Source organism: Echinops telfairi, unplaced genomic scaffold, assembly GCF_000313985.2.
Source record: "Echinops telfairi isolate 266 unplaced genomic scaffold, ASM31398v2 ScPeMD7_4;HRSCAF=17, whole genome shotgun sequence".
NCBI lineage: Eukaryota > Metazoa > Chordata > Mammalia > Afrosoricida > Tenrecidae > Echinops > Echinops telfairi.
In genome coordinates, this window is record NW_022103900.1 from 8,149,230 (window position 1) to 8,158,330 (window position 9,101).

Here is a 9,101-nt window from a genome sequence, read left to right on the forward strand (position 1 = left end):
ATTTATGCTGGAAGATAAGTTCTAGAATTTAAAGATTATGTGGTATCTGTGTGTATGTGTGTGTACTATTAATGAGATTATTATATCTTTTGCCCACATAGAACAAGTTACAAGGATTCATCTTTGGCATGGTGACAAGTCAAATTTTTAATATCATCATCCTGGTTCTTATCTTTGCCTATGCACTAACCCTTATGATAGAAAGCGATAATGGGAGCCAGCAAATGAAAATTGCTTCCTTCTGGATTACCATCATTTTTGCTTTGCTCTATACTGGAGAATTTTTACTGAAGCTCATCTCTTTCCGTTGCTACTATTTCACCATTGGATGGAACATTTTTGATTTCATGGTGGTCATTTTTTCCCTTACAGGTACAATTGTGTTTAGCCCTATTTTCTTTTGTAGTTATCATATATCAGAAATTATTTTATAGGTGAAGCATTTTTAACAGTTCTATTGACATATAATTCCCATGTCATACATTTTGGTTCAGTCATATTAAGAAGAGGTGTATAATCATCACCACTGTCAATTTTAGAACATTTTCTTCTGTCTTGCACTTATTGCTACTAGCTCTCCACCTCTCCCATCCGCCCCTGCCACACCCCCAGGGAACCATTAATCCAATCACTGTCCCTATAGATTTACTTATCCTGGATTTCATGTACACAAAAACATACAAAAACAAAAATAAGAAAGTAAAACAGAGAAAAACTTCAATTTAAAAGAAAGCAGAAAATGTTAAGAACTAGAACAAATATGAGACATAATCTGTCAACAAGTAAGAGGTTTTTCTTAGCTGCTGTGAAGTCAATTCCTAGTCATTGCAAACTTCTGTACAACAGAACAAAATGTTGCCCCATCCTTCAGTATCCTCAGAATTGTCCTCCGTTCTAGCTCTCCACAGTGGCTATTGTGCCAATCCATCCAAGTGGCTCTCTACTGCATTGAACATGATGTCTCTCTCTAGCAATTAATCACTTGTGATGTATCCAAAGCAAAGGATTCAGGCAATAGTCAAGCCAAAAGGGTTTTTCATTGGCTAATTTTTGGAAGTAGATTACAAGACTTTCTTCCTAGTCTATCTTAGCGGGAATTTCTGTACAAACAACAGCTGACCTGCTTGTATTTTAAATACTAGTAAAATAGCTTCCAACCACTACAATATAACAAATTGATGGTTTGTGAAAGAGGTAGAGACACTTTTTACTTTGAATGTGAACCCCCTCCCTTTTGTGTGTGTGTTGTTGGAACCTATCACTGTTGGTGACCGGCCTTGCTGTTTGCTGTCTGTGCCCGGATAGCTTGAACTGCTTTACGGAGGTCTACCTGGGGGCCCTCAGGACTTGAAGGACTACCAGTATATTAGCTGTCTCACGGGAGTGAGTTGAACTGAGCCATTTGTACTGCTTTATAGATTAATTAACTGTTTATTTCTTATGTTATCTATCTATATAAATATATATACAATTAAAAACAAAACAAAACAAAAACTGAAGATCATTACTTCTCCCTAACTTTTAAAGCTTCCAGAGTTTAGAGTACAGAGTGTAGGCGTAATTAATGTGTTACCAGTTGCCTCCTGAGCGGCTAATCACCAGGTCCGAGGCTGGACCCCCCAGGTGCTGATGCAGGAGGAGGAAGAGGTGGGCTTCTCAGGTGCTGTTGTAAAGTCTCGTTGCACTCTGTCCTGTGGGGTCACTAGGAGCTGGAATGGACTCAATGGCAGTAGCTTTGTTTTTGTTTGCGAGTTATTCCTCACACCCTTTATTAACAAATATTTGATCTCACTCTTTAAGAAATGTTTTACTACCTTCTTTGTGAGTAGATATTGTGCTATATACAAAAATCCATTGTAAAAATATAAGCATAACTTCTGTGTGCACATAGCTTACTTTCTAATAAGAGCCATAGATAATTGAACCACGTGTTAAGATGGTGTTGTCATGATGTGCTATGTGCTATCTGCTATGATGTGCTACAGCAGCAGAACGGAGTCTAGGATGCCTCCGCTGGGGTCACAGATTTCCTGCCAGATGTGAACTCCAAGTAGAAGTCTATTAGAGAAGGAGATAGCGAAACAAAAGACAGGACACAACATTTCAAAGGAGAGAGAAATTCGTTGTACGTATGTCTTCCCATAAAGTATATACTAGAATGTAAGCTTCATGAAAATAGGGATAATATTTGAGTTTTTAATTGTGTGCCATGCAGTACTCTAGGTCTTTAATAGTAATAAAATATATAGACTGCCTTTCCACCTAAACCCCTAGAAATTAGCTGAAACGATGTCATTAATTATTGATAAGGATGTATAAGAAATGTAATAGAGAATATGGAAACGAAAGGGGACCACTAGAAAGAAAACAGAGGAATTATAAAATCAAAGAGCCTGGAGTTACGTGTTAGTTTAACCCCCCAGCGGTCCCATGGGAAAAAGACCTGGCACTTTGCTCCGGACAGACTGCCACGTAAACCCCACAGGGCACTTACTCTCTGTCGTGAGGCTGCTATGAGTAGACGTCTACTCGATACAGCTCACAAGAACATACGGTTGAAAGTCAAAGATTTGTAAAAAAGGAAATTGTTGTCAGACAGAGCTGTTTGAATTAGAAATGTAAGACAGGTTTCCTGGGTTTAGGATGTGGCAATAGATAGAAAATTATGAAGTCGAGAAGGTTGAAGACTGAGAGGCTAACTTTGGGATGGGCTGTTGACTGTTGACTGTAGGTACCGGCATATAGAGGGCAAAATCAGCCAAGCACTTAAAATGCTCAATGAATACAATGAAAGGAAAAGCAGTAGATCATAAAGGGTAGAGATTATATAGGTAAATGATGTCGTTTACAAAGTATCAGAAGTTTAAAGACTAGGGAAGAGGAGTGATCTCGATGAAAACAGCTTTTTGCATCTTTCTACCCTGAGCAATACGAAGAGGAGGAGAAGGCTGTCAATCTCTGAGAGGACTGAAAGGAAAACAGGTCCTTCGGATGGAGTCAGATTGCGCATTCTGAAAAAAAGAGGGGGGAAAGAGTTGAAAGGTTGGTGATAATGTGGGACAATTCATTTACAATAAGGTAGGGACGTCTCTTGCATAAACTTAGTGTTCAGAAAATTGAGGAGGAATGAGAACTTGGATCTGAATAAAGCTTCCCAAGAACAATTCAAAGATGAGGGCATAGCTCAACAGAACAGTAGAGGGGCTGACATCTTGGATACTGACCAAATTTTAATACAAGTGTGAAGCATGATCCTTCCAGATTCAGCAAACATATCATTTCATAAGCTGCACGGGAGTCTCCCTTCCTCACCTTCACACTGGAAAAAGGAGCCACATTCTGTCGGGCACTCCCAAAGAGCATCTTTTAAGCTTTCATTACAGAAATTATATTGTACTCTGTTTTGCACTGACATCAGCATCTCATTCCCATCCGTCCCTGTGGACCCACCACTTTTAGAAAAGAGTTGCACGGGACAGAGAATCCCTTGTGCAATTCACATTTAGTGGGCCTCGACCCAAATGCTGTCTATGAACTAAGTGCACTTAATTCGGTTACAATGCTGGAATCACTGGATGTCAATTCTGTAACGATGTTTGTGAATGATGTCTTTCTGCTTTGTATTGTAATTAGCTACATCTTTGATTTCTAAACGATAAGGTCTATGAGGGAAAAGCTTGTGTCATTAGTCTGCACATTTGAATTACTGTATTAAAAATTCATCAAAGGTTGGAATTAACTAAATTTCGTGAGCCCAAAGCGATAAGAACTAGATTTACTCTCCTACTTTATAGATGAATGCAGCGCATGATTTCAGAAGCATTTAATCCATATCATCCTTAAAAGAGCCTAACAATTGCCACAGTGGGAATTTGGCTATCCCCCAACTTTCAACACATGCTACCATAAAACAGGAGGGACTAATCATTTCATTAAGTCATCATAATGTATAAAAACAACAATAAATATAAACCATTTATATTCTTCTCAATGCAAATGAGTTTGAATAATTTTATCTACTGTTTTATCTTTTTGAAACTTCAGGCATAGTTCTCCATGTGATGACAGACTACCTTATTTCTCCCGCTCTCACCCAACTGATTCTTCTCTCAAGGACCGTCCACGTCCTGCGTCTTGGGAAAGGACCAAAAGTGTTCCACGATCTTCTTCTTCCTTTGATGTTCTCCCTCCCAGCCCTGCTGAACCTCGGTCTTCTCATATTCCTGGTCATGTTTGTTTATGCCATTTTTGGGATGTACAACTTTGCCTATCTTAAAAAGGAACTTGGAATCAATGATGTATCCAACTTTGAAACTTTTGGCAGCAGTATGCTTTGCATTTTTCAGGTTACCATATTTGCTGGATGGGATGGGATGCTCAGTACAATTTTCCACAGTAAATGGTCTGACTGCGATCCTGATAAAATTAACCCTGGGACTCAGATTCGAGGAGATTGTGGTAACCCCTACGTTGGGATTGCTTACTTTGTCAGTTATATCTTCATATCGTGGCTGATCATTGTAAATATGTACATTGTTGTTGTCATGGAGTTTTTCAAGATTGTTTCTAAAAAAAAAGCCAAAACATTGAGTGAAGATGATTTTAGGAAGTTTTTCCAGGTCTGGGAGAGGTTTGATCCCGACAAGACCCAGTACATAGACTCTAGCAAGCTTTCAGACTTTGCAGCCGCTCTGCCTCAACCCCTTCTCATGGCAAAGCCAAACAAGGGCCAGCTCATTGCTATGGATCTCCCCATGGCAGTTGGGGACCGAATCCATTGCCTTGACATCTTACTTGCTTTGACAAGGAGAGTGTTGGGTACAGAGGAGAGGATGGAGAAAGTCCTTTCAGAGATAGAAACGGGGTTCGTGTTAGCCAATCCTTTCAAGGTCACATATGAGCCAATCACAACGACTCTGAAGCGAAAACAGGAAAGCGCCTCAGCCACTATCATTCAACGAGCTTATAAAAGTTATCGTTGGAGGCAAAATGTCAACAAGACCCCAGACATTCATATGATAGATGATGATGGAGATGTCAAGGCTGCTAAAGAGGAAAAACATGTGGGTAAAGCTGAGGGGAAATCAACCATTTAAAGCTACCCCTTCACCTTCCTCATATACCACAATATGTTAAAAGTTTAAATCAGAAATCAAAAGGTGAAGATCAGTGAAATAAAAGGAAAGATGAATTGTTTCCCACCCATGAACATTAAGCATGTATTCACAAGGCTCAAGGCCAAATTCACATCCTGCTCATATAGATCCAATCTAATCAATCTATCAGGAAAGACAACTCCCGTAACAATGCGACAGCGTGGTCCTGTGCTTCACGCTGCATTGGACGACGGGATGCTCATCTTCTCTATACTAGAATGGCACTTACGGAAAGGTCTTGCTACAGATTAGCACCACAGGGGTCTTTCTTGTATCTCTTATATCTAATGCGATGGGCCTCAAGTCACCACTCGTAGCGCTTAGGTATAAACAAGTTCTTTCTGAATGTCCAGTGGTGTCTCAAACAGAGTGAGATGGTATGAGTCCTTAAATCATAAACTTGCCAAGAAAAATATAAATTTTGCGAGGGATTCCTTAGAAGTTGCCTCTCGGTTCAATTGCAGAGGGTCTTGTTTGCTTGCTTGTTGTTGATTTTGTTATTTTGTTTGGCTCATAAGAAGTAATACTGTTTCATTCTTCACTGTCTCCTTAGTTCTCATCTCTCTGGGTAATCCTCCCTAAACTCCAACTCTAAAACAGAATCGACTATAGAATGGAGAGTTTAAAGTGGACTGGAGTTGTGGCCTCCTTTGTTTTCTTCTATTTCATACTTTTCTAAAGTATACATTCACTAAAATGTTGTGATAGAGAGTATGTTAGTAGACATAAGCTTTACCTTACTGTCAAACCAAGTGTCTTAGCATTTATTCAGAATGTTACATCAGCCATATAAGATCTGCCAGATGCATTCACAGTATGAATGAGCCGAGTTGAGGGCTACGGTTGGTCCTTAATTGGGAAACTGTAGTCGCTTTAAAGTACTTGCCGCTGAGCTTGAGGATTCCTACAGTTCAGAGGAACGAGGATCCTCAAACGCCGAGGGCTGCAAACTGGGAGATGAAAAGGGATGCTGGTCATTATTTCTATTGTTTTACAACATTAGCATATGCAAGTTAGCTTTTACATCATCTCTTACCATTTGGTTATTTTTATTGCTTTTATCGCATCATATAATAATGACAAATAATGACTGCAGAAAACGTTTCCTATTTGAACAACTTGAAAAGCCTAAACTTTGGTTGTCACTGTGGAAATGTTTTTAAAAGATAGGTATAAATAGTTGGTTTCTTGATTCCTTATAAAAATAGAAACAATCACACCCATACAGGTAGATATTCTGGTGTTAGAGATTCCCCTTTGTAGGAAGATTGGTTTCAACATGCCTATGATAGACAAAGGGATTAATTAAGAAAATATATATGTCATTGGCTTTAAGTATGTTGTATTACATTTAATGCCGTTTCAGTATCAGTAACTGTATTTCATTACGAATGCATGATCTTGAGCCTTAATTATTGTAACTCGTCTGCTCCTCAGAAATGTAATCACGTGACCACGATGCCTTTGGGGAGTTCCTTAAGCAAATATAATTCCAGGGTCCTGCTGCTTTCTATGAGTGCGGCTTCCTTTTCTCCCCCTGTCCTCCATCCAGGTGATGGGAGCCACGGAGAAATCCGTGTTAACTAGGTAACCCGGTGACGGCTGGTGCTTTACCTAAGTTTCTCTGTTCCCTGTTTCTTGAGAATGTCTTAATGTGGGAACTGCTTCAGATACTTAAACTGGATCACAACTCGCTTCTATAATTTCATAAAGACCACCAACTGATTTTGTTTGAAAATTTTAGCTTTACCTGTAAACTGTTTGCCACTCAACTTCTAAAAACCATGTAAAGACTTATTTTTAACAAAGTATTTCAATATATTTTACTTTTCGATACAATAGAAATGAATAAACAACACATGCTAACCATGTTTTGTTTTGTTTTCAATAAGTCACGCTGATAGCTTTGCATTAAAAGAAAATAAAAATCATAAGTTCCTTGCTAAAATCTTACCTCAGGCTCAAAATACAAAACCAAGCATGGGATTTTTTTTAGATCACTTTTTTTCTTTTAAGAAAATGTTAGCAAGCTTCCCAGAACCAGGTAAAAACTGATAAACTGTAAAAGGAATTCCTCTTACCAAATTGTAATTTTATTAGACATATCTGCTTGCCTTATGGGGGACATTGCTAAAATCAAATCTATGGTATATTAACCCACTGCCATCCAATCCACGACTCAGTGACCGTCTATGGGATTTCTGAGACTATAAATCTTTAAGGGAGCAGACAGCCTCAACTTTATTTAACCTTGGGAGCAGCTGGTAGGTTTGAACCAGTGGTCAAAGGATTAGCAGTCCAATGTTTATTTGATATTGTCAGCAGGGCCTCTTTATGATTCACTACCACTTAACAATTTTTGCTTCTTTAACATTTCTCTGTCTACTTCACTACTGAATGTTTTTAAAGATAATAGTAATAGCTACCCTTTCTTGAGCATTCTGATCCTTGCGTGAAGTAGTTTCCACATATGACCACAGTCCGTGCTCACCACAACCCATCAAACATTGATTGCGCTCCTTTTATAAATGGAAACAGGCTTAAAAGAGTGTGAAAGGCTGTATACAGCACAGAACTTGATGTGACAAATCCAGGACTCCACACCAAATCAGGCCTAGCTTTAGAACCTTAACCATTCTGTACACGAAGTCTCTCATAATACACTACCTGGATGGAGACAGAAGTTTCAAATGAATTAAACTACTGAGACAAAATAAGGATTTGTATTTCTATCTCTTCCCTCCCCTCATCAATGGAGAGGATTTTTTTAAATGGAGACAAACCTGGGAGGGTGGGAGGATAAATGTGTGTTCATTCAACATTTACAGAACACTAGACGCTTAAGGTAAAAGTCAGAATCTATCTACGTGTACAATGATGAATCTGAACTTAAAGAGCTCACTGCCTACGGGGGAACATAACTATACAAGTGTTTATAACTGATCATCATCATGAGTATACTTAGAAATTAGAAGTGAGGCTAAGAAAGAATGTGCCTGAAGAAGGGATATCTTATCAGTTTGTGAAGAAAGTAAATTCATTCAACACACTCCCCCTCAAAACCAGCTTCCACCAACTGGATTCCCAGCTCATAATGACAGAGGAGAACTGCTCCATAGAGTTTCCAAGCCTGTAAATCTTTATGGGAGTGGACTGCTTCATCTTGCTCCCTTGGGAGGACTGGTAGGCTTGAACCACTGACCTTGCAGTGAGCAACAAACACTTGATGCATCCCATTACCAGGGCTTTTTTCATTCAACACAGAAACTTTCTTCTTTTGTTTTGCAGGTAATTTACTTTTATTTATTTATTTTAATTTAAATCATTTTATTGGGGACTCGCACAACTGTTATCACAATCCATTTATACATCCATTGTGTCAAGCACATTTGCACATTTTTTTTGCCATCATCATTCTCAAAACATTTGCTTTCAACTTGAGCCCTTGGTATCAGCTCCTCATTTTCCCCCTCCCTCCCCGCTCCCCCCGTTCATGAACCCTTGATGATTTATAAATTATTATTATTTTATCATATCTTACACTGTCTGATGTCTCCCTTCACCCACTTTACTGTTGTCCATCGCCCAGGGAGGAGGTTATATGTAGATCCTTGTAATTGGTTTCCCCCTTTCTATCCCACCTTCCTGGTATCACCACTCTCCCCACTGGTCCCGAAGGGATCATCTGTCTTGGATTCCCTGTGTTTCCAGTTCCTATCTGTACCAGTGTACAGCCTCTGGTCTAGCAGGATTTGTAAGGTACAATTGGGATCATGATAGTGGGGTTGGGGAGGAGGAAGCATTTAGGAACTAGAGGAAAGTTATATGTTTCTTCGATGCTACACTGCACCCTGAGTGACTCATCTCCTCCAACTATCTTGGAGATTTTATATATATATAAAATATTTATATAATGTATATATATTATATATATGTATAATATAT

General features: G+C 39.0%; 1 protein-coding gene across 1 annotated transcript in view; it reads left to right on the forward strand.

Annotated features, from left to right (window-relative positions):
• SCN7A (sodium voltage-gated channel alpha subunit 7) overlaps positions 1-7,027 on the forward strand; it is a 72,989-nt gene extending 65,962 nt beyond the window's left edge. The window contains exons 23-24 of the mRNA XM_004703910.2: positions 102-372; positions 4,045-7,027. Of these exons, the coding sequence (XP_004703967.2) occupies positions 102-372; positions 4,045-5,096 (1,323 nt within the window). The 3' untranslated portion in view covers positions 5,097-7,027. The remainder of the gene's footprint in view (positions 1-101; positions 373-4,044) is intronic.
• The last annotated feature ends 2,074 nt before the right edge of the window (positions 7,028-9,101 follow it).